A 26,428-nucleotide genomic window follows, 5' to 3' on the forward strand; every position below is an offset into this window, starting at 1 on the left:
TATCAAATGTCTTTTGGAAATCCACATTCAATAGCATCAACTCTCATCCTCCTCTTCAAAAAGCTCCAGCAAATTAGTTAAACACTATTTTCCCTTAAGTCATGCTGACTTTTCTTAACCAACTTGCATTTGTCCATGTAACTGTTTAAAAAAAATTTCCCACCACCAAAGTTAAATTGGCTGGCCTGTGATTGCTGGGCTTGTCTTTCGACCATTTTGTTGAACACTGGTATAATGTTTTCAATTCTCCAGTCCTCTGGATGACCAGATATCTTTTTGTGATGTGGTTTGCATGATAAATGTTGACCAGATTACTGGCAATAACTCCACTGCTCCTCTTCAAAATAGTAAGAAGTCTTACAACACCAGGTTAAAGTCCAACATGTTTGTTTCAAACACTAGCTTCCGGAGCACTGCTCCTTCCTCAGGTGAATGAGGTCACCTGAGGAAGGAGCAGTGCTCCGAAAGCTAGTGTTTGAAATGAACATGCTGGACTTTAACCTGGTGCTGTAAGACTTCTTGCTGTGCTCACCCCAGTCCAACGCCGGCATCTCCACATCATGGCTTTAAAATAGTGTTGTGGGATCTTTTACATCCATCTAAGAGAACAGATAGGTGCTCCTCTGTTTAAAGTCTGCCCTACAAGATGCCACATCCGAAAGTAGAGTATTCTCTGCACTGGAGTGTCAGTGTGGATATTTGTGCTCATGCCTCAGCAGTGGGATTTGAAACTGTGACCACTGGCTCAGGTGAGACTATTCCCTATTGAACCACAGCTGGCACTTGTGATGATGATCTGTCTTTATTTCATTGGACACAAGTGAAAAAACATTTACAGCCAGTTTCAGTTTGAACAATAAAAATCTCTGTGATGTCTGAACAAAACATGATTGGATGAAATAAATGCTGTTCCTATATTTGTCACCACACATCAAAAGCAGGAGGCCTGAGGATTGATGGGCATCAGCTCTTGGGCTATTTGGCACAAGCAGCTGGCATAGGTTGCAAACATCAATGTTGGGGCACCTGTCTCACCAGCTGTGGCCCTCAGCTGAGCTGTGATATGCACTTTGTGGCTGGGTTGAAGATGGATTATTTCCAGACCTCTGCTGTTGCTGCTTTGAGTTGATCATTATATGATAGTGACATATGACATGTACCAGGTCTGTGTTTGAGGCACATGGCAGTGATGTGGCATCATTACCTGTGACATGCGACCTTGATGTCTAGCTTCTGATACCCTCCCAAAGGAGCACAGCCAAGCTCTGGAAGTTGAAGGAGTGAAGTTGAATCTATATTGATACTACATTATGTATGTGTAGTATGATATATATTATTCTCTGTCTACATTATTGGAAGAATAGCATTGTGGAAGTTTCCAAATCTTTTGCGTTATAGTGGAACAAATGTTAAGTTGACTTTTATCCACATAACTGGAAATAGTTGGAATTTCTTCTTTGTATTGGAAGACTCTTTTGGAAGCTTTATTAAATGTGTGTTTTTTAGTCCATTGTTGTTTGATACCTAGCTGCTCAGCATCTTCAGCTTTGTTGATGGAGTCCTGCAGAACTCGCTTAAAAAGATTGATTAGTTCCTGAGGTACGAGTTCAGCACCTGCTGACACTTCTCGACATCTGTTTAAAAGAACATTAATAGAGTAAAAGAAGTGACATTGCTGCTTTATATGACAGTACACATTTATAAATAAACACCCTTTTTTGCACCTATACGTTAAATTGTTTGAAACATTCACTTGTATAGAAATGGATATTATTCTAGTGCTACCAACTTAGCACAAGGTGAATATGTGTGACATGAAGTAGGCCATTCAGTCTATTGATCCTGCTCCGCCATTCAAGAGATCATGCTCTGCCATTCAAGAGATCATGCCTGATCTGCTGTGAATAATCCTCAACTCCACTTTGCTGCCATATCCCCATAACCTTGATTCCATTACTGATTAAAATCTGTCTAGGCAACCTTGAACATAAGAACAAGGAGCAGGAGTTGGAAATTTAGCCCCCTCGAGCTTCATTTTCCTGCCTGTTCTCCATAACCCTTTAACCCATTACTAATTGAAAATCAAACTATCGCCTCAAATTTATTCAATGTCCCGACATCCACCGCACTCTGCGGTAGTGAATTCCAGATACACGACCTTTTGAGAAAAGTAATTTCTCCTGATCTGTTTTAAATCTGCGACCCCGTATCCTAAAACTATGACCACCCCATAGAAATGATACAGCACAGAAGGGGGCCATTCAACCCATCTTGTCCATGCCGACCAAAGACACCCAAGTGCCCTTTCCCATCTTCCTGCATATGGCCCATATCCCTGCAGTTTACAGCACTTTCTAAAAATAAATTTAGAGTACCGAACTTCTTTTCAAATTAAGGGGCAATTTAGAGATCACATCTCTGTGATCTGCACATCTTTTAGGGTTGAGGGGATGAGACACAAGCAGACATGGGGAGAATGTGCAAACTCCACACAGGCTTTGACCTGGGGCTGGGGTCAAACCTGGGTCCTCGGCACTGTGAGGCAGCAGTGCTAACCACTGCACCACCGTGCCGCAGTTTACAGCACTTAAGGAGCTTTTGTTTTCCTAATCCCATTTTCCCCGACTTGGTCCATAGCCGTCTATGCTGTGGTGTTGCAAGTGCTCAACTGAATGCTACTTAAATGTTATGAGGTTTCCTGCCTCTACCACCCTTTCAGACAGGTGAGTTATGGATTCCCACCACCCTCTGGGTGAAATACGATTTCCTTAAATCCCCTCTAAATCTCCTGGTCCTTATCTTAAAGCCCCCTGGTTATTGACCCTCTTATTAAGGGGAAAATATCTTTTTATCTACCTTCTTTATGTCATTCATAATTTTATACACCTTTATGAGGTTTCATAGCAATTTCATAGCATTTACAGTACAGAAGGAGGCCATTCGGCCCATCGAGTCTGCACCAGCTCTTGGAAAGAGCACCCTATCCAAGCCCACACCTCCACCCTATCCCCATAACCCAGTAACCCCACCCAACACTAAGGGCAATTTTGGACACTACGGGCAATTTATCATGGCTAATCCACCTAACCTGCACATCTTTGGACTGTGGGAGGAAACCGGAGCACCCGGAGGAAACCCACGCACACACAGGGAGAACGTACAGACTCCGCACCGACAGTGACCCAAGCCGGGAATCGAACCTGGGACCCTGGAGCTGTGAAGCAATTGTGCTAACCGCTATGCTACCACGTCGCCTCTTCTGTCAATGTTCTTTGCTCTATCTGGTGAGCAATTTATATTTTAAGAACCCATTTTGTTGAAAATTTCAACATTTAAGTATTTCCGTTTCCTGGAACTTCAATTAACAATTTAAGACACTTCTCTGCTAGGTTGACAAGGTGCTTAAAGGTCATTCATTCTCCCCTTTGCATGTCAATGATCGTTAATGACGCAGAGTTGATTTCCCCCTCATGAATCATCTATTTTGGATAGATGGACAATTCTAAATGCTCTCTCGTTCGTGGTTTCCCCACAAGAGGAAGCATCTGCTCTACGCCTACTTTGTCATACCTTTTATCATCTTGTATACTTCAATTAGATTTATTCTCATTCTTCTAAACTCGAGAGAGTATATCCCTGAACTGCTCAATCTCTCTTCATAAGACAATCCTCTCATTTCTGGAATCAATCTAGTGAACCTCCTCAGAACTGCCTCTAAAGTGATTACAGTCCTGCTCAAATAAGGGGGCCAAAACTGTGCACAGGACTCCAGGTGTGGTCTCACCAATACCTTGTACAGTTGCAGCAATACGTCTCTACTTTTATACTCTTTTCCTTCAGCAATAAAACCAAAATTCAATTTGCCTTCCTTATTACCTGCTGTACGTGCATGCTATTTTTCTGTGATTTATGCACGAGGACACTCAGTTTACTCTACACCGAAGCACTCTGAAGTTACTCTCCATTTAGATGAAAAGTTGCCGTTCCATTTTTCTGAACAAAATGTATAACCTGGCACTTATTCACGTTAAACTCAATCTGCAAAATTTTGGCCCACTCACCTAACCAATCTATATCCATTTGTAAATTTCTTACTTCCTCATTGCAACTTAGTATCTCACCTATTTTAGTGTCGTCTGCAAATTTGTCTATAGTACCTTCTATCCCTGGATCCAAGTCATTAATATATATTGTAAATAGTTGGGGACCGAGGACCGAACCCTGTGGCACCCCACTAGTTACATCTTGCCAACCAGTAAAAGACCCATTTATCCCTCCACTCTGCATTCTGTTGATTAGTCAGTCTATCCAATCTAATAAATTGCCCGTATTCCCATTTGATCTTGCCTTGTGTATTAACCCTCGGTGCGGCAAGATATACTACATCTACAGGTTGCCCATTATCCACTTGGCTTGTTACATCTTTCAAGTACTCTTAACAAATTAGTCAAACACGATTTGCCCTTCATAAAACCATGCTGACTTTATTGAATTGCATTTTTACTTTCCAAATGCCCTATTATTACTTCCTTAATAATGGATTCTAACAACTTCGGTGGCGGCTGTGAAGGAGAAGATCGCACATTTGGTGGCTCCCGCACGGGTCGAACCTTTGGACCTTTTCCCCTGATTTTTTTTTTACCTGACTTGATTTGGAAAATTAATGGTAGAGGCATTTATTGATTGGATTCCCACATCGGTGCATGGAGAGGCGGACTAGATGTGCTTGCAAAGGAAGAAACAGACGAACAGAGAAGGCTTGGGCTGAAGCTGCAGCGGGGGAAAGCGTGGCGGATGACCGGAGTCCTGACTTGTCGTCCCAGTGGTCAACGGAGCAGCTGATGCAGTTTATCCAGGAGGGCTTCGCCAAGCAGAAGCAGGAATGCTTGGACCCCCCAATTAAAGAATCAATTGCGTGGCTGGAGCTCAGATTGGATGCCCAAGATCGGGTGATCCAGAAAGTAGAGAAGGCGCTGGCTGAGCAGGAAGAACATCAAACTGCGGTGGAGCTGGAGGTGGGAATGCTGAGAGACCAGCAGAAAAGGCTCCTGGAGAAGGTGGAGGACCTAGAGATTGGGTCCCGCTGGCAGGACCTGAGAATCGTCGGTCTCCCGGAGGGGTCCGAAGGAGCGGACGCTGGGGCATGCATAGCGGGCATGTTCGAGAAGTTGCTGGGGGATGGGACGTCCTCCCGACCGTTGGAGGTGGACAGAGCTCACGAGCACACGCAAGGGAGCCACGAGTGGAGTGGGTGTGGGGGAGGGCAATGGTGGTGAGATTCCACAGGTACTTGGACAAGGAGCGTATTTTACAGTGGGCCAGGCAGACACGGAGTTATAAATGGGAGAACAGTATCCTGCAGATCTATCAGGACTTGAGTGCAGAGATGGCCAGAGGAAGAGCGGGGTTCAATCAGGTAAAGTCGACCCTTTTTAAGAAAAAGAAGTTTGGGCTGCTGTATCGGGCCCGTCTCTGGGTCACGTTTGAGGAGCAACATTTTTATTTCGAGTTGCCCGAGGAAGCGATGGACTTCGCGAAAAGGAAAAGACTGGTGGCGGACAGAGGACTTTGAACTTTGCTGCAACGTTCACGCTAAAAAAAAGTTTATTGTTTTTCGTTTTGTATTGATTTGGGGTCATTTGTAGAGCTGAGCGAGTTAGTTTACATTTGCACAGATGGGGATGGAGGCGTGTTTGTTAGATGCTGGATCTTCTGTTTGATCTTTTTGTTTATTTTTTCTTTTTTTTTCTTGGGCAATTGAGTTGGGACTGGTTTTTCGTTTGAGTATGTGTCTATGAGCGGGGGGGGGGGGGGGGCGGAGGGAATAATAGGTGGGAGAATGTCTGGCGCCATGGGCGGGGATCACCAAGCTAGCTGGGCCGGCTAGCTCATGGAAGTGCAGTGGAGGGTGAGCAGATGTTATGCTTATCGAAGGGGTCCGTTTACGTTGTGCTGTTACTGGGGGGGCGGGCGGAAAGATGTTCTGTTGACGAGGGAGGGACTGCTGCTGAGGGACAGAAAGGAGGTCGGGGGCGGAGGCTGCCTGTGGCAGGCCGGTGGAGGCGTGGGGCGCGGGCTGGAGACTGGTCCAAGAAAGGGGATGGCTGATCGGCGAAGGGTGAAGGGGCGATGAGCCCCCCCCCCCCCCCCCAACTAGGCTGATCACCTGGAATGTAAGAGGACTAAATGGGCCGGTTAAGAGGGCACGCGCATTCGCGCATCTGAGGGGACTAAAGGCGGACCTGGTAATGCTACAGGAGACACACCTGGAGTAGCTGATCAGATCAGATTAAGGAAGGGATGGGTCGGACAGGTTTTTTACTCGGGGCTGGACTCGAAGACTAGAGAGGTTGCGCTCCTGATTAATAAGCGAGTGGTGTTTGAGGCGGGAAGAATGGTTACGGATGTGGGAGACGGGTACATTGCAGTCATTGGGAAACTGGAGGGGGTGCAGGTGGTACTAGTAAATGTGTATGCGCTAAATTGGGATGATGTGGAGTTTATAAAGAGGATCATGGGAAAGATCCCGGACCTAGATTTGCATAAGTTGATCATGGGAGGGGACGTAACCACAGTTATTGACCCTGGTTTAGACGGGTCGAGCTCAAAGATGGGCAGGGTGCCAGCAATGGCAAATGAGCTAAAGGTTCATGGAGCAGATTTGGGGGGGGGGGGTTTGGACCCATGGAGATTTGGGCAGCTGAGAGTGTAGGAGTTCTCCTTCTACTCACACACACGCATAAAGTGTACTTCCGGATTGTTTCTTTTATTTTGAACAGGGCTCTACTGACGGGGGTGGTGGACACTGGGTATTCGGCGATCACAATCTCAGATCATGCCCCGCACTGGGTTGATCTACAGGTTAGCAGGGAGAATAGCCTGCGCCCGCACTGGAGGCTGGACATGGGACTTTTAGCTGACAAAGAGGTGTGCGGACGGCTGAGGAAATGTATTCAGAACTACCTGGAAGTCAATGACACGGGTGAAGTTTCGGCAGCGGTGGTCTGGGAGGCATTTAAGGTGGTGGGTAGAGGGGCGCTGATCTCGATTATTGGCCCACAGGGAGAAGGTAGAGAGAGCAGAGACGGACCGTCTGATAAAGGAGATATTGCAGGTCGACAGGAGGTATGCGGAGATCTCGGAGGCAGAGCTTTTAAGGGAACGACGGAGGCTACAGGCGGAGTTTGGCTTGTTAACTTCAGGGAGGGCGGTAGAGCAGCTGAGGAAGGCGAGGGGGGGCGATCTATGAGCATGGGAAGAAGGCCAGCAGAATGCTTGTCCAGCAGCTTAGAAAGAGGGAGGCAGCCACGGAGATAGGGAAGGTAAAGGATGGGGATGGGAGCCTGGTTGGAGACTCAGCAGGGTTGAATAAGACGTTCAAGGGTTTTTACAGTCGGCTGTATGGGTCCAAACCCCCAGTGGGGCCAGAGGAGATGAGGCACTTAGGGGGGTTGAATTTCCCGTAGGTGGACGGGGTTTGGTAGAAGGACTGAGGGCCCCGATGGGGTTGGAAGAGATAGCAGAGGGTCTGAAGGTCATGCAGTCGGGTACAGCCCCGGGGCCGGACGGATATCCAGTGGAGATCTATAAAACGTTCTCTGGGGTATTGGGGCCGCTATTGATGAGCACATTCAATGAGGCAAGAGAGCGTGGGGTGCTTACCCCCGACGATGTCACAGGCCACAATCTCATTGATCCTGAAGCGGGACAAGGACCCAGAACTGTGTGGGTCCTATAGGCTGATATCGCTATTGAATGTAGACGCCAAACTGCTGGCCAGAATCTTATCCTCTAGGATTGAGGATTGTGTTCTTGGCGTTATTGGGGAGGACCAGATGGGGTTCGTTAAGGGAACAATGCAAGAAGGTTGATAAATGTGATCATGATGCCCCCGGAAGGTAGGGAGGTGGAGGTAGTGGTCGCAATGGACGCAGAGACAGCTTTTTATCGAGTACATAGAACATAGAACAGTACAGCACAGAACAGGCCCTTCAGCCCTCGATGTTGTGCCGAGCAATGATCACCCTACTTAAACCCACGAAACCCGTATTCCCGTAATCCAACAATCCCCCCATTAACCTTACACTATGGGCAATTTAGCAAGGCCAATCCACCTAACCCGCACATCTTTGGACTGTGGGAGGAAACCGGAGCACCCGGAGGAAACCCACGCACACACGGGGAGGACGTGCAGACTCCACACAGACAGTGACCCAGCCGGGAATCGAACCTGGGACCCTGGAGCTGTGAAGCATTGATGCTAACCACCATGCTACCGTGAGTAGAATGGGAATATCTGTGGGAGGGACTGGGACGGTTCGGATTTGGGCGGGGCTTTATTGATTGGGTCAGGTTGTTGTATCAGGCTCCTGTTGCGAGCGTACGGACAAATAGGACGACAACATCGGACTATTTTAGGCTGCATCGGAGGACAAGACCGGGATACCCGTCTCCCCGCTGTTGTTAGCGTTGGCCATAGAGCCGCTGGCAATTGCTCTGAGAGCCTCAAGGTGCTGGAAGGGGCTGGTCCAAGGGGTAACGGAACACAGAGTCTTGCTTTACGCAGACGACCTGCTCCTGTATGTATCGGACCCATTAAAGGGGTGGAAGAAATTATGAGGATTCTGTGGGAATTCGGCTGGTTTTCGGTGTATAAACTAAATATGGGGAAAAGTGAGATGTTTGCGGTCCAGACAAGGAGGTGGGAGAGGCAACTGGGGGAACTGCTGTTAAGAGTGGTAGGGGGGATGCTTTCGGTACCTCGGCATCCAGGTGGCGCGGGAATGGGAACGGCTGCACAAGCTAAATCTGGCCCGACTGGTAGACCAAATGAAGGATAATTTTTGGAGATGAAATGCGCTCCCGTTGTCACTGGCTGGGAGGGTGCAGATAGTGAAAATGACAGTCCTCCCGAGATTCCTGTTTGTGGTTCAGTGTCTCCCCCTCTTTATTCCTCGGTCCTTTTATGAACGCGTCAATAAAGTAATCACTAGCTTTGTATTGGCGGGCAAGACCCCGTGAGTAACAAAGGGGATGCTTGAGCGGAGCCGGGAGGAGGGCGGGCTGGCGCTGCCGAACATCAGTAATTACTATTGGGTGGCGAACTTAACCATGATCAGGAAGTGGGTGGTGGGGGGAGGGTCGGCATGGGAGCGTGTGGAGGTGGCTTTGTGCAAGGGCACCAGCTTGGGGCGTTGATAACAGCGCCTCTGCCGTTCCCGCTGCCACGATACTCCACCAGCCCCATGGTGGTGCGGCCCTGAGGGTCTGGGTGCAATGGAGGAGGCACGTGGGAGGGGAGGGAGCATCGGTGTGGTCTCCAATTTGTAATAATCACTGGTTTGCCCCGGGAAAGATGGATGAAGGGTTTCAGAGATGGCGGAGAGAAGGGATTGAGAGGATGCGGTTATGTTTATGGAGCGGAGCTTTCCTAGCCTGAGGAAGCTGGAGGAGAAATTTGGATTGGTGAGGGGAAACAAATTTAGGTACCTGCAGTTGCGGGACTTCCTACGCAGGCAGGTTTCAACCTTCCCGCTCCTACCGCCAAGGGGAATACAGGACAGGGTAGGTTCAAGAGTGTGGGTGGGAGAAGGGAGGGTCTCTGAGATTTACAAGGAACTCATGGGGTCAGAGGAGACTCAGACCGAGGAGCTGAAGCGCAATTGGGAAGTGAAGTTGGGAGGAGAGTTAGAGGATGATGGTCTCTGGGCGGACGCGTTGAGTAGAGTCCAAAGCATGTGCCAGGCTCAGCCTGATACAATTCAAGGTCGTTCACCGGGCTCACATGACAAGTGACCTGGATGAGCAGGTTCTTTGGAGTAGAAGATAGGCGCACAAGGTGTGTGGGAGGGCATGCGAACTATGTCCACATGTTCTGGACATGCCCAAAGCTGAGGGGATTCTGGCAGGGGTTTGCGGATGTCATGTTCACGGTGTTAAAAACATGGGTGGCACTGAGTCCAGAGGTGGCGATTTTCGGAGTGTCGGAAGATCCGGGAATCCAGGAGGAGAAAGAGGCAGACGTTCTGGTATTTGCTTCTTTGGTAGCCTGGAGACATGTATTATCAGCTTGGAGGGACTCAAAGCCCCTGAAGTTGGAGACCTGGCTCTCTGACATGGCTAAGCTTTCTCTGCTTGGAGATAATCAAGTTTGCCTTGAGAGGGTCAATGTTAGGGTTCGCCCAGAAGTAGCAGCCATTCATTGACTTCTTTGAGGAAAATTAACCGTCAGCAGAAATGGGGGGGGGGGGGGGGGGGGGGGGGGGGGGGGGTTAGCTTCGTTTAGAGTAGGCGGTTAGTAAAGGTGGGACCTGTAAGGGAGGGAGATGGCTTTTGCACTATGTTTATAAATTCATGTACATTGTTTATGTTGTTGTTGTAAAACCATAAATACCTCAATAAAATGTTTATATAAAAGAAATGGATTCTAACAATTTCCCAACAGATGTTAAACTAACTGGTCTACAGTTTCCTACTTTCTGCTTTTCTTTTTAAATAAGGGTGCTACATTGACATTTTTCCAATCCACTGGAACCTTTCCTGCATTCAGGAAATTTTGGAATATTATCACCAATGGGTCCACTATTCTCAACTGCCACTTTAAGACCCAGGATGCAGGCCATCAGGTGCTGGGAACCTGTCTGCCTTCAAACCTAATTGTTTGATGAGTGCTTTTCCCCCTATTAATTATGATTGTTCTAATTTCCTCCCTTTCTATTACCTGTTATTATTGTGATGGTACTGGTGTCCTCCACCATGAAAACTGAGGCAAAATATTGAGTTTATATCTCCGCCATTTCTGTGTTCCGCACTATTAACTCCCCGGTCTCATCCACCAAGGGATCAACTTTCACTGCTATTCTCTTTACTTTTATATACTTATAGAAGATTTTGGTATCCTTTTTTCATATTTTGCAGCAGTTTTCTTTCATAATTCATTTTTGGTCTTTTTGTTTCTTTTTAGTAACCCTTTGTTGATCTTTAAAAGATTCCCAATGTTCCAGCCTGTCACTGGCCGTTGCAATATGGAATACCTTAGTTTTTGCATTTGTTATCTTTTAAGTTCATTGCTTAGCTATGGATGTTTTTAGCTCCCGCTTACAATCTTTATTGTTTTTTTAAATTAAGGGGCAGTTTAATGTGGCCAATCCATCTAACCTGCACATCTTTGGGTTGTGGGTGTGAGTCCCACGCAGACACGGGAAGAATGTGCTAAATACACATGGATGGCAACCTGGGGCCGGGATCGAACCCGGGTCCTCGGCACCATGAGGCAGCAGTGCTAGCCACTGCCATACCGAACAATATTTTCTATCTCTCTGGAATCTATTTTAGTTGGGTGGAATATCTACTTAAACAACTGTTACAGCTCATCAACTGTCCTACTTCCTGCACAGTCCACCAGGGCCAAATCTGTCCTTGTGCCAACATAATTACCTTTGTTTAACTCTGGAACGTTAGTGTGAGACTCCAGTTTCTCGCCCTCGAACAGAATTTGAAAATCTATCTTGCTATGATCATTCTTCTAGAGGATCCTTAACTATGAGGTCATGAATTAATTCACCCTCTTTGCACAATACCAAATCCAGAATAGCCTGCTTTCTGGCTAGTTCCACGACATTGCTCCAAGAAACAATTTGTCATACATTCAAGGCTACCTTTGCCAATTTGATTAATCCAGCCTATATGCATATTAAAATCACTGATGATTATCGCCATGCTTTTCTTACAGGCCTCCAATATTTCTTGGTTTAAACTATGCCCCACAGGAACTATTCTTTGGGGACTGATAGATTACTCGCACCAGGGGCTTTCTTTGCTATTTCTTATTTCTACCGAGACTGATTGCACAACTTGATCTCCAGTGCCTATATAATCTCTCACTACAGCGCTGATCCCTTCCTATACTCGCAAAGTTACAGTACCTCCTTATCTTTCTGTCTATCCTTCTGAAATACAGAGTACCCTTGGACATTCCAACTTTTTCAAAGTGTGGGTTGCGACTGGGCGGATGTCGGGAGGGTGATGGAGTGATCAGTCGCGCCATTCCCACAGTGGTCCCAATTGCGGGAGAAATGCCCAACGGCTGCTACGGGTTTTTACATTGAGAATGACGGCCGCTGCCACCTTTTAAATGGAAATAAATGAGGCTGTGTGATATCTTCCAACCAGAAGCGGCCACAGAGAGCCAGGCCATGTGCCCTGAACGCACACTTGGCCACAGGCACCTTCCAGGTACGTGCTTTTGGTGCCAAACCACCAAGCAGTGCTGCTTACATTTTGAAGCAGCTGGCAAGCCAAGCAACTGAACTGTGTAGATTAATGCTTTTCTCAAAAGTAAGATACAGCCAGAGATTCCAATAGGCAGTTTACCTATTGGACAGGATGTCACAACAGAATCTGCTGGAGAGAGCTGCCCAGACCAGTTCAGGGCAGGACAGAGCAGTGCCAATGTTAGCTCTGCAAAGAATTAGAGGGCCTCTGGTTAACAGCCTATAAAGAAGAAACTCAACTCAGAACAAAGCAATATAAAGATGATTTCTTGAGGTTCAGGTTTGTGAATTGTGCCAATGCAAATAAGGATGCATAGCTCATGTGTGTTATATGCAGGGAAGTACAGGCAAATGAGAGAAGTTTCAGATTTAGAAAGAGAAGTGGTGGGTGAACAATTCCGTTTGAGGTTGAGACCCCAGAGTCAGTGAGCTGACTCCACGTGAAAAGACTACACTGCTGCAGCTGACCTCTGATACCACATTAAAAACACACCAAAAGCCCATGAACCTGTCAGCATTCTGGAGTAGCTCTTCCAGGGCTATCCAGTGCTGAGTAGAACATTTTGTTTCCATTGCCCTTCACAACAAACTACATGTGCAAGGTTGGCGTTCCCGTTTTCATGAAGATGAAGACGGCACAAAGGAACTAGCTGAAGTCTGCACTTGAAATGTGCACTGCCCTCTTTTCCTTTAAAACTGATCAGAGAAGCAGCACGGTGGCACAGTGGTTAGCATTGCTGTCTCACGGCACTGAGGTCCCAGGTTTGATTCTGGCTCTGGGTCACTGTCTGTGTGGAGTTTGCACATTCTCCCCATGTTTGCATAGATATATAGAAGATAGGAGTGGGAGGAGGACTTTTGGCCCTTCCAGCCTGCTTCGCCATTCATCACGATCATGGCTGATCATCCAACTCAATAGCCTAATCCTGCTTTCTCCCCATAGCCTTTGATCCCATTCTCCCCGAGTGCTATATCTAGCCGCTTCTTGAATATATTCAATGATTTAGCAAAAACTACTTCCTGTGGTAATTAATTCCACATGCTCACCACTTTTTGGGTGAAGAAATGTTTCCTCATCTCTGCCCAAAATGGTTTACCCTGAATCCTCAGACTGTGACCCCTGGTTCTGGACATGCCCATCATTGGTAACATCTTTCCTGCACCTATCCTGTCTAGTCCTGCTAGAATTTTATAAGTCTCTTATGAGATCCCTTCCTCATTCTTCTGAACTCCAGAGAGAACAATTTCTGAACTCCAGCGAGAACAATCCCAACCTAGACAATCTCTCCTAATTTGACTGTCCCGCCATCCCTCAAATCAATCTGGTAAACCTTCGCTGCACTCCCTCAAGAGCAAGAACATCCTTTTCTCGGAGAAGAAGATCAAAACTGCACACAGTACTCCAGGTGTGGCCTCACCAAGACCCTGTATAATTGCAGCAACACGTTCCTGCTTCTGTACTCGCAACTTCTCGCAATGAAGGCCAACATATCATTAGTCTTCTTTCCCACTGCTGCACCTGCATACTTACCTTCAGCGATTGGTGCACAACGACACCCAGGCCCCGCAACGCACTCCCCTCTCCCAAATTACAACCATTCCGGTAGTAATCTGCCTTCCTGCTTCTGCTTGGGTTTTGCCTCCAACAATCCAAAGATGTGGAGGGTAGATGGATTGGCCACGCTAAATTGCCACTTAATTGGAAAACATGAATTGGGTACACTAAATTAAAAAAAAAACTTTTTAGTGAGATTGTGAAGGGTAAACAAATGGGCTTGGGTCACGAAGGTGGGCCGGCGCCCAAAAGTGGGTCCCGGGGTTGGCTGGGGGCCGGGGGGGGGGGGGGGGGGGGAGAGAAGAATTGAAAAACACTGGGAAATTTAACTCCCAGACCAGGTCTCCTTGTAAACATATCTCGGTAATCAGCACCAAATCTTACCCCTTTGTCTCTTTGCGCTGTTAGCTTCTTAATATTGTTCCGAATGCATCATGCATTCAGTCACAGCCTTTAAGTTTCTTCTATTATCAAATTTCCCTACTCATGTCTGATTCCTTGGTGCACTATTCCTTTAACATATTCTGTCCCTTCCTTTTATTTCCTGGTAACAATCCACCTCATCATTAACCTGCACTCCGACCCTCTCCTTTAGCATTGATTTTCTAATTTTCCATACAATTGAATCCCCCCCCCCCCCCCAATTTAGTTTCAGACAACCCAGCCTCTATAATCCTCTGCGGTACAGAATTCCACAGATTGAGAGATGAAGTTCCTCCTCATCTCTGTCTTAACTGGGCGACCTCTTAGTCTGAGATTATCCCCTCGGGTTTCTGGCCCTCCCACAAGGGGAAACAACCTCTGAGCTTGATCTCCCCTGTCAAGCTCCCTGATAATCTTGTGTCTCAAAAAGGTTATCTCTCATTCTTCTAAACTCCGATGAGTACAGGCTCCACCTACTCAACCTCTTCTGATAAGAGAAGCAGTCCATATCCAGAATCAACCTAGTGAACCTTCTCTGGACTGTCCAATTCCAGTATACCTTTCCTTAGATAGGGGACCAAAACTGTTCACAGATTTCCAGGTAACTCCTGTCACTTTTCCAGGAAACATGAGAACTAGATAATTTAGTGAACTTTCTCTTCCCATTTCCAATTTGTTTCTGAGATTACAAATTTGACGAAATCATGATCAAACTCTTGAAATCTTAGGTCAAACCAAACCTTGAATGTGGTGTCCAGTTTTGGTGACTGAAACTCGAGCAACGTGGAAAACATCAAAACTAGTGTCAAACATCTCATTCGTACTCTAGAGAGGTGTACAGAATTTGGCTCATTTCAACCTCCAAAGTTTCTCAGGAAGGTGATCATATTGAAGTATATAACAGTTATATGGAGAAGCACACCAAAAAAATTGCATTACAATTGCAAGCATAGAACAATTGGTTTGCAGGTTTGAATTAGTAATATGTGTAAATTTAGAATTGTTGCAAGAAGTTGTTTGTATAGACAGTAAATATGTGGGATGAACCGTGTAGTGTGGAGATGAAAATGCTATAATTGGTTTTATTGCAGTGGTGGGCGTGAAAAAAAAAGTGATTCTCGATAGATATGTTGAGGTGAACCTTTTGAGGTGGTCCTTTTCGCTGTTATCTTAACTTGCTGTTCAACAAATCACTGACAAACACAGATAAATGAACAGCTGAATGTTGTTTTTCATTCGTACTGTAGGAGGTGTACCAGTCTGTCTTGTGCCTTTATTCCGTGGCTCATTGTGTTGCTGCTTGTTACATCAAATGTACAGTTGAAATTGAGAGCAACTTTTGTCATTCACATAAAGTACAGATTGTATTTATCAGTGTATACATTTCTGAGCTAATTTTGTTCTTAGTATTAAAGTTGCATTTCCAAAAATATTGAACAAAGCCACCGTAGTTTAACTTCTGGATGTGTAGGGAATTCTGTTTTCTGGACCTGGCAAAATCATTTTGAACAGTAATGCTGGAAGTGTCTGGATTGCATGCACATGGTTTATTTTGGATTGCAATATTGGACTGACTCTGCACAACAATACTGAGTGCTGCACTATTGGAGGTGCCACCTTTTGATAAAACATAAAAAATTATGCCTATTGTCCTCAGGTAGGCATAAAAGATCTTCTAGCACTATTTTGAAGACAGACAGGGAAGTTCTTCCCAGTCTCCAGGCTAATATATCTATACTAATATATATCCTTTGATAATCTCTCACTAAAACAAAATATCAAATCATTATCACATTTATGTTTGAGGAATCTATTTACAGCATCACATCACTAACTCGAATTCAATTGTACTTCATGGGTGTAAAGCATTTTGTAACGTCTTGAAGTTGGGACAGATTCTGTTTTATACCAGTCTATCTTACTTTTGCATTACTAAAGAGGATCAGCACCAGTAGAATCTGGGGATCAGAAGTTGGTTGACTTTGATACAGTTAAGCAGGATGTAAAAAGGAGATCTGGAGGCTGGATGTTGGGAGTGGAGGAATTGATTCATTACAATGTTAACCAAATGCACTGGATTAAAAAAAAATACTCACTTGCAAAGCACAGCTTCCACATGATGGGGATGGATTTTTGAGCACAAAAACTTTAAGTGATTTTGATCTTCTGGTTGAATAGACAGTTCCTGATTCAAGCAGGAGGCAGATTTCTGAATTTTCTGTTCATCGCTGGATAAGTTGACCAACCTTTGCGATTCTTTCATGTATTGTATTAGTTCCATCATAAGAGATTCATTTTCGGGTTTTGCATTTTGAATGCATCTATGAGATTCCTGTCTTGATCGCATCATCCACTCGAATAAAGTCATGCTATAATTTAAATGGATGAGAGCAAACATTTTAATATCTTGAACGTTGTATGACAGCAAATGACTGTTCAGAATACGAACTAGGAGCATGAGTAGGGCACTGAACACCTCGCCTGCTCCGCCATTTAGTAAGATCATGGGTGATCTGATGATAACATCCTGCCGACCCCAATAAGATTTCATTCGCACTCTTCAAGAATCCATCTCTCTGTGCTTAGAAAACCTTCAAAGATTCTGCTTCCACTGCCTTTTGAAAGAGTGCCAAAGATACTCTCTGAGAAAATTGCTTCTCGTCAACCCCCTATTTTTAAACAGTGGCCCCTAGTTCTAGATTCTCACACAGGAGGAAATATCCATTCCACATTCACTCTGTCAAGACCCCTCGGGATGTATCAAAACAGGTTACAGCAAATAAACATCTCGGGAGACATACTTCCCAACATTCAACGATACAGTCTGTACAGATCCCATCTCCCCCCCCCCCCCCCCCCACCGTGACGAACAGCTCCTCAAACATGGTCACAAACATCCTTTTCTCAAACCACCCTAACTCATACATTATCTCTACCCCCTGAAATAACCCACTCATTCTCGCCCAAGTCATATGCACCCTGTGCACATCCTTAAACTGTATCAGGCTTGTATATATCTCCAATTCTTCCCTCCCCTTCCACATCCGGAAGCAGCAGTCCCTCCAGCAGGGTGTATCCCGCTAACCTAGGAAACTCCCTCCAGACCTTTCATGAAAGTTCCTGAATTGCCTCCCCGTCAGCATCTCTACCCTTTTCCTTAGCTTACCCCCCCCCCCCCCCCCCCCGCTCAAACCCATGGTTCTCGCACAGTGGCATTAGCACCGACATCCCTTCCACCCTAAAATGCCCAACTGATTCCATATCTTCACCGTGGATTGCACCACCGGGCTCCCTGAATACCTACTTGGAGCCATTGACAATGTTGCCGTCACCATAGCCCTCAAACTAGACCCCTTACAAGATTCCTCCTCCATCCTAACCCACTCTACCCCTTCTCCTTCCCACCATTGCCGCACCTTGTCCACATTCGCTGCCCAATAATAATGAAACATGTTCGGCAACGCCAGCCTCCTGCTACTTCTTCCTCTCTAGCAGGGTCCTCACCACCCTCGGCGCCTTTCCTGCCTGTACAAAGTCCAAAATGATCGTGCCCATGTTCCAAAAGAAGGCCTTTGGTGTGAAGATCGGGATAGCCTGAAAGATCAAGAACCTTGGCAGAATGTTCATTTTCACCACTTGGACCCTCTCTGCCAACGTCATGTGCAGTGCATCCCACCTATTAAGAGCCTCCGTGGCCTCCTCCACCAGCTTCGTTAAGTTCCACTTATGGAGTCCTATATTTTAAATTTCAATCAAGGTGCCTCTTGCTATTCTAAACTCCAGTGGATACAAGCCTAGCCTGTACAATGTTTCCTCTTAAGACAACCCAGTTTAGTAAACATTCTCTGAACTGCTAATGGATTTTACATCTTTCCTCAAATTAGGAGACCAAGACTGTACAGAAGATTCCAAATGTGGTCTCAACAGTGCCCTGTATAAACATAACCTTCTTACTTTTGTATTCAATTCTCCTTGCAATAAACAAGAACATTCTATTAGCTTTCCTAATTACTCACTGTACCTTAAAGATTCATTTATGGGATGTGGGCATCTGACTCGGTCATTACGTCCCATCCCTAATTGCCCTTGAAGGTCGTGGTGAGCTGCCTTTTTGAACTGCTGTGGTGTAGGTACACTCATGGTGCTGTTACCCCTTATCCTAAAATTATGACCTCTCATTCTAGATTGCCCCACAAGACAACACATCTGCTCTACGTCTACTTTGTAAATACTTTTTATCATCTTGTATGCTTCAATTAGATTGCCTATCATTTTTCAAAACTCTAGAGTATAACCCAGAGACTATTGCCATTGAAGTTCTGCTTTTTAAATTTAGTGCCTGGCTCCTCATGCTCTCTTTGCAGAACCTGCTCTCTATGCAGAGCCTATTTTCTAGTTCTACCTATAATGTTGGTACCTATGTGGATCATGCTAACTAGATTCTCCCCCTTTCATTGCAAGTTCCTCTCCAGTCCTGAGCTGACATCTCAAACCCTGGCATTGGGCAGACAACACAGCCTTCTGGACTGGTGCTCTTTGTTTCTTGAGAACAGTAAATCCCCTTCGCTATAATATCCCCAACTACCACCCTTTTGATCCCCCTTTTGACGTGCAATGGTGCCAAAGTCAAGTTTCTCATCCACCCTGCAGCCCCACTCTCTAAATAAACTGAGAGAACCTCTATTGGACAGTTGCAAAGGCTGAGGCTCCTGCTCTCCTGCCCTCCAAATCACCTTACTGTCTTCATTTGCAGTCACACCCCCACTGTCCTTGTTCACTGATGAAGGTAATGGAAATCCCATTTGTTTAATGTTTTAGGAGCCAAGTTGTTTTGGAATAAATAAGCCAAATGTTGCCATACTTTGGCAATTCAAGCAGAAAACAGAATACCATGTTCAGAAAACTTTTGCTGAAGATCATTTTCTGACATGTGATTTGTATTTCAAAGAGACAAACAGCATTTTCCAGCTTCTGGTTGTTTTAGTTCATTTTAAAATTCTGTTAAGATATTAGTCAGAATTAACAAAAGCACCTAGAAAGTAAAAATGTAGCTGACTACAGAACATTGAACATTTTCCAGTTTCTTTTTCTTTTGCTTCTCTTTGGCCATCATCTAATGTTGCTTGACTTGAGAGGCTAAACATATACTTTCAGCCATTTGATCTTGGTACTCTTGTACTGGCATCTGGAAGACATTCGTGAAATGAATATGTTCAGTAAATTTTTAATGTTATGCTCCCCTAACCCATGAAAAAGTTCATTCTTTGCTTGGTACCTCATGGAAGGTCTAACTGAGGTTGCTTGATGCAAAGAATTGCAAAGGAGAACCTGTTAATCCGGAAGTTGGTGCAACACAATGGTGTAAACAAACGGTCCTTGCATTTTTCTTTTACAAGTAGAATTGAAGGTTCCTGAAATATCACTTGCAATAGTTTCTTGTACTCAGTTGTACTTCAATATGAAATATCTTTGCTGAAATAAAACGTGAATATACCAACATGTACAAAGCTGAAGTAATCTTCAAATCTGCTTACCTTTCACTTTGTTTTCCTTTTGACATTGGGAGAAATATCTCTAAATGTTATCAAATCTTCTGAATTTTCTGTGCAGCTGAGGGAAGCGATTGGCAGCTAATATTTGCTGACAGCTGATGTTCACTGTTATATAGCTTCCAGTTAACAACCTCATCTGTGGAAGAAAAATCCAGTTCTGTTGCAAAATAGCTTGATGTATGTTGTAAATACCATACAAGTTAAGTTAGCAAGTAATGTAAAGTCTGAATTGATTTTGGCTTTCAGTCATGATCTGCAAATGTATACACTGGGTTTCTTGCAGGGGCCTTTGATGCGCGAGGCCTTTATTGTTGGTCAGTGAATTGGAAGCAAATCTTTGAGTTGAATTGAACTAGACACATGCCTATGGGGACAACAGTTTTATTCATTTCAGTTTAAGTGTTCCAACTTCAATCGTAAGTTATCTTTGAAAGATTTTAAGTACGTAATATATTCCAGACAGTGTTTTATTTTTATGATCTCAAAATGGGGATGGCAGTTTTTGTGTAGTGAGATCTTTACTGAAGAAGATCGTGGATAATGCTGAGCTGTGGATGTTTGCAATAGATCAGAAAATGTAACACAAGTATATTACATTTATAGAATTGTAAAAGTAGTCTTCAGTGAGATACTGATAATTCAAGTGGATTGGAAAAATAAGATGATATGGTCAAATGCTATAGAATAATTGATTAAACACAGCAAAATATGATTAATGCATAGATTGTAACCCAATATTAATTGTGTATGTGTGATGCTGCTTTTTTAAATATTAATTTGTAATCCTTCCCTTCCTTTCCTGAGGTAAATTCTTCATTTTAGTTTCTGCTATTACTGTCTTGAGGTTGTTACAGTACAAAAGGAGGCCATTTCAACCATCAAGTTCATGTTGACTCCCTGAAAGGGTAGTTTATCTATTTCCACCCTCAGCCTTTCTCACTACAACCTTCACAAGTCAGGAAGAGGTGTATTTCATTTTTCTAGATTACAATTTTCTGATTCCAAATCCCTTTTTTTGTTTTGAGGCATTTATAATTTTAACGCTTTTCAACAACAGAAACAGAACCCACAACAAAATAACCATTATCCTCCCCGAACACAAACCCCAACCAACCCGGCTTATAAAAACTACACCACCGGCCCTCCCGCCATTGGTTTTCCTCCTCTTATTTGTCAATTCCCCACCCCCTGCTGACAGTCTAATTTGTCTCGAAGAAGTCGATGAACAGCTGTCACCTCCGAGCGAACCCCTTTAATGAATCCCTCGAGGCTAATTTAATTTTCTCAAGCCTTAGAAACCCCGCCATGTCGCTAACCCAAACCCCCGACTTCAAGGGCTCTGAGTCCCTCCATCCCAGTAAAATCCATCTCCGGGCCACCAGGAAGCAAAGGCCAAAACGTCAGCCTCTCTGCCCCACTAGGCTCCCGTGTCTTCCAGTATTCCAAAGATCGCCACTTCTGGACTCTGAGCCACCCTTTCTTGCAGGTCTTCTGACATGATGTCAGCAAATCCCTAAAAAACAGTCCTTCTGATGTTGCTATGGTTTTTGTTTCTCCAGCTTGGATTTGGGAAGTAAAACACAGACTTGGGCCTTTGGCAAATGGGGTTGCTCTTGATCTGACCATTGATGTTATAGATATGTCTGAGAATAGCATCTTTTCCTTTCTTATTGTTTTCTCACTGATGTCAAGGTCACATCCATAAAGTATTAGCACCCAACCTGTTTGAATGTAGCGAATATTTTCTTATTTTTTTTTTGCATTGCTGGATATATTTATAGTTACCGGATAATTTTTTGAATATGCTAGAATTCAACAATTTTTTAGTTCAGAATTTGAGGTGCAATTTTATAAGCCTAGCACTTAAACAATTTTCTAAAGTAGCTCATTAACTGAAATAATGTATTGAGAACATTGTTAAATTGAATTTTCCTTTGTGTTGAACAGGAGCATTTCTACTTCAAAGTAAGCCTGTTAACACTTAGTAATGTAGATTCTACTGTTGTGGCTTTGTAAGGAAGGGTCTATTTTCTTATAACATAATTTCCATATAATGTAGAAATTCATAGAATCCCTACAGTGCAAAAGGAGGCCCTTCAGCCCATCGAGTGTATTGACCCTTTGAAAGACGTACCCTACCTAAGCCTAATCCCCCGCCCTATTCCTCCAACCCCACCTTAAGGGACAATTCCGCACGGCCAATCCATTTAACCTGCACATTTTTGGACTGTGGGAGGGTAGTGGAGTACCCAGAGGAATCTCATGACATGGGGAGAATGTGTAAACTTCACACAGTCACCCAAATTTGGAATCAAACCCGGGTCCCTGATGCTGTGAGGCAGCAGTGCTAACCACTATGCCACCATGCCACCCTTTTAAATTTTGATTTTCAAACTTCTGTTTTGTGATCCCTTTTAACTTGGTGAATTTAATGTCATTAAAAAGCGTTGTGATTTCATTTGCAGAGTGATATGGGTGAAATTTTGGGTACTTTGGAAGATTTTATATCTTTGTAACCTTTTAATAAACTGGTCCTGAACCCTTTCTTTGCACATCAAAAATAAGTAAAGTACTGACAATACATCCATATAAAAAGATATTTTCCAGACCTATTTAGTAAACTTGAGTTTTATATTTTCCATATACTGCTGTTTACTGTTGCATCTACATAACTAGTATATACTATGATTTTAACCGCACAATGCTTTAGAACAAATGAAAGCATATTCGTTTGAAGTTGTATATAATGTGCAAATATAGGAATTTTTGTTTCCCAATCACATTTTGCTTGGTAAGTGTGCCCTCGAGCACTCATTGTGACTGGTTTGCAGAACTCATTGTCGCTGAACAAACTAAGCTATAAGAAGAATATTTCTATTCCTGGAAAATGCTGGACAAAATGTTCCTTCAAGCAACTGGAAGATCTAAAGTCTCTGAACTGCTGCTAACTTCAGCTATCTGAAGTGTCTAATGTTGGTATCATGAAACTAATAAAAGATCAGACCTGAAATTGCTCTATCAGTTGATTAATTGCTCCATTTACATTTAAAAACATAGAAACATTGAAAATGGGAGCAGGAGTAGGTCGTTCGGCCCTTCGACCTGTTCCACCTTTCCATTTAATCATGGCTGATGATCTATCTCAACATCATACTCCCATTCTCTCCCCTTTCCCTGTGACACCTTCTAGAATCTAGAAACATACCTGTTTCTTAAATCTATTCAGTGACTTGGCCTCCACAGATTTCTGTGGTAGAGAGTTCCACAGATTCACCACATTTGATGGTAGAAGTTTCTCTTCAACTAAGTCCTACATCATTGGATCCTACAGCGTAGAAGGAGGCCTTTAAGCCCATTGGTTCGGCACCAACCCTCTGAAAGGGCACCCTACCTATCATTCCTGCAACCAGTCTGTCCGGTCCTGACAGACCGTCCTATGTTTCAATGAGATCCCCGCTCATTCTTCTGAATTCCAGTTAATGCAGATCTAGTTGACCCAATTTCTCCTCCTATGACAATCCTGCAATCCCAGATATCAGTCTGGTGAACCTTTGTTGCAATCTCGATAGCAAATACATCTTTATTTAGGTAAGGAAACAAAAACTGTACACAGTACTGTAGTTGTGATCTTGCCAAGGCCCAGTACAACTGCAGCCAGACATCCTTGCTCCTGTATACAAGTCCTCTTGCAATGAAGGCCAACACGCCATTTTCCTTCCTAACTGCTTGTTACATCTGCATGCTTGCTTTCAGTGACTGGTGTACAAGGAGCTGTAGGTCCCTTTGTACATCGACAGTTCCAATATAAACCACTTAAATAATGCTCAGCTACTCTGTTTTTCCTACTAAAGTGGAAAGATTAAGAGTTATCCACATTACACTGCATCTGCCTTGTATTTGCCCACTTATTCCACTCTAAATCCCCGTGAAACCGTTTACCATCCTCCGCAGCACTCAAATTCCCACCTAGTTTTGTATTGTCAGCAAACTTGGAAAGATTACATTTGCCTCCCTCGTCCAAATCATTTATAAATATTGTGAATTGCTTGAGCCCAGGCACTGATTCCTGCGGAACCCCATTAATCACCACTTGCCATTCCGAGAAACACCCATTTATTTCTCCATCCCCATCCTGCTTTTAAAAAAATTTTTTTATTCGTTAACGGGATATGGGAATCGCAGGCTGTGACAGCATTTATTGCTCATCCTAAATTGCCCTTGAGGGGGCAGTTAAGAGTCAACCACATTGCTGTGGGTCTGGAGTCACATTTAGGCCAGACCAGGTAAGGATGACAGATCTCCTTCCCTGAAGGACATTAGTGAACCAGATGGGTTTTTATGACAATCGGCAATGCTTTCATAATTGTCATTAGACTTTTAATTTCAGATTTTTATTGAATTCAAATTTCACTATCTGCAGTGGGAGGATTTGAACCTGGAGATCCAGAGCATTACTCTGGGTCACTGGTACAAGTCCAGTGACGATATCACTATGCCACCGCCTCTCCAGACCAAATCTAAATCTATGCCAGTATATTACTCCAACTAAAGTTTGTGTGCTTTAATTTTATACACCAACCTCTTGTGGGACTTCATTAAAAGTTTTCTGAAAATTCAATTACACTACATCCACTATTTTTTCCCCTTATCTATTCTGCTTGTTTTGTCCTCAAAAAAGACTCCAGTAGGTTTGTCAAACATGATTTCACTTTCATAAATCTGTTTCAGGAATGTCTTCTCATGAAGTTCCAGTGCTTTGCCTCACACAAGGAAAAGTGAGACTGGAACTAGCAAAATGGCGGTGGAAGAAAAGAAGTAGGGAGGATTTGGCTATAGGATTTGCATTGGAAAGAGAAGAACTGAGTGGCAATTTCTGTACCTTTAAAATTAGCCCAAGCTAATGTTCTGGGGGCACCGGTTCAAATCTTGCCACAGCTGGTTGAATTTCAATTTAATGAGTGTAAAACGTATATAAAACGAGGTTCAAGAATGGTGACCTTGATAATTATCATCAATTGTAAAAATCCATCTGGTTCGTTTAGGGAGGAATCCTAACCTGGTTTAAGCTACGTATGACTTTATACCTATTAGCAAGCTGTTCAATTCAAGGGCAATTGGGGATAGACAAAAAATGCTGACCTTACCAGTGATGCCACGTCACATGAAAGAATAAAGAAAAAGGAATATTTTGTCCTTCAAACAGGATTTTTAAAAATGTTAGTTTCAAAAAATTTAATAAGGTCATCTTTTTTCTATTCCTAAATAAGATCATATAGAGACGAGTATTTAGAATATTGAATTAAAATACTCGTGCAGCTTTTGATATATGTATCATGAATTTGATAATGGTGTAAATATTGATCAACACTACTTTTAATTTGCCCCCATTGTTGAAATTATTCAAATTCATTGCTGTAATGAGAGGAAATCATGCAGTTGATCTATGCCAATGCAGATAACTTGGCACTTGTGTAATCAAGGACTGAATAGAGAAGGCATCAGTGGTCTCTCGGTGCCCACACAGTAACCTTGTGTTTTTGCCTTGCTATGAAGGCAAGCATTGAGCAGATCAATATGCTGTTGTATATGATGGGTGACTGCATGGATGATATCCTTGTCACACAGGGTATTGTGAGGAACAAACCAGAAATGTAGCCCTAAGTGACAGTTGGGCAAGATTATGGTCTTCCTTTGTCTCTGCATTTTACAAGGGTCCTCTTGACCATCTATTTCTATACTGCTGGCATAGACTGCATGTCGATGCCAATCTTTTGATGTCTTTCCAATACACAGCTGATCTGGCCCTGAGCTTCGTTATTTTAATGTGACCGCCATATATCTTCTGAGAGAGTTCTTCCTGCATTGTTTTGTTTTAGAAAATATTTTATTGAGACATTTATAATTTTAACAAATTTAAGCATCAAATTTTAAGGAGAACTAAACCGCAACAATATATCCAACACACCCCTCAAGCACAGACCCCAGCCAACATGGCTTACGTAAACCATGCCACCTTCCTCAGCCCCCCTCCGTTGGTTCTCCTGCGCTCACTCGTGTCTCCCATTTAAAAAAAAAAATTTAGTGTACCCAATTCATTTTTTCCAGTTAAGGGCCAATTTAGCATACCAATCCACCTAACCTGTACATCTTTGCGTTATGGGGGCGAAACCCATGCAAACACGGGGAAAATGTGCAAACTCCACACACTGTCCCAAAAGCCGGGATCGAATCTGGGACCTCGGTGCCATGAGGCAGCAATGCTAACCACTGTGCCACCGTGATGCCTTTACTCGTCTCTCCCAGGTCCCCATCCCTCTTCAACGCCACTGACAGCTTAATTTTTCTCCAAGAAGTCGATGAAATGAAATGAAAATCGCTTATTGTCACGAGTAGGCTTCAATGAAGTTACTGTGAAAAGCCCCTAGTCGCCACATTCCGGCGCCTGTCCGGGGAGGCTGGTACGGGAATCGAACCGTGCTGCTGGCCTGCTTTAAAAGCCAGCGATTTAGCCGAGTGAGCTAAACCAGCCCACACAGGGCTCCCACCTCCTGAGAAAACCCCTGTAATGAGTGCCTCAAGGCAAATTTAATTTCCTCGAGTCTGAGAAACCCTGGCATGTTACTAAC

General features: G+C 44.0%; 2 protein-coding genes across 6 annotated transcripts in view; one reads left to right on the forward strand and one right to left on the reverse strand.

Annotated features, from left to right (window-relative positions):
• The window catches only part of tdrd9 (tudor domain containing 9), a 254,200-nt gene that overhangs the window by 13,247 nt on the left and 214,525 nt on the right, over positions 1-26,428 (forward strand). The window lies entirely within an intron of this gene.
• On the reverse strand, positions 714-20,053 carry LOC119953497 (protein RD3-like). Its single transcript, XM_038777841.1, has 3 exons — positions 19,785-20,053; positions 16,347-16,619; positions 714-1,634 (listed from the first exon to the last, which is right to left on the reverse strand). Exons 1-3 carry the CDS (start codon positions 19,808-19,810, stop codon positions 1,334-1,336), a joined length of 600 nt encoding a protein of 199 aa, XP_038633769.1. The 5' UTR covers positions 19,811-20,053; the 3' UTR covers positions 714-1,333.

The sequence above is a fragment of the Scyliorhinus canicula genome, chromosome 2 (assembly GCF_902713615.1).
Source record: "Scyliorhinus canicula chromosome 2, sScyCan1.1, whole genome shotgun sequence".
NCBI classification, from domain to species: domain Eukaryota; kingdom Metazoa; phylum Chordata; class Chondrichthyes; order Carcharhiniformes; family Scyliorhinidae; genus Scyliorhinus; species Scyliorhinus canicula.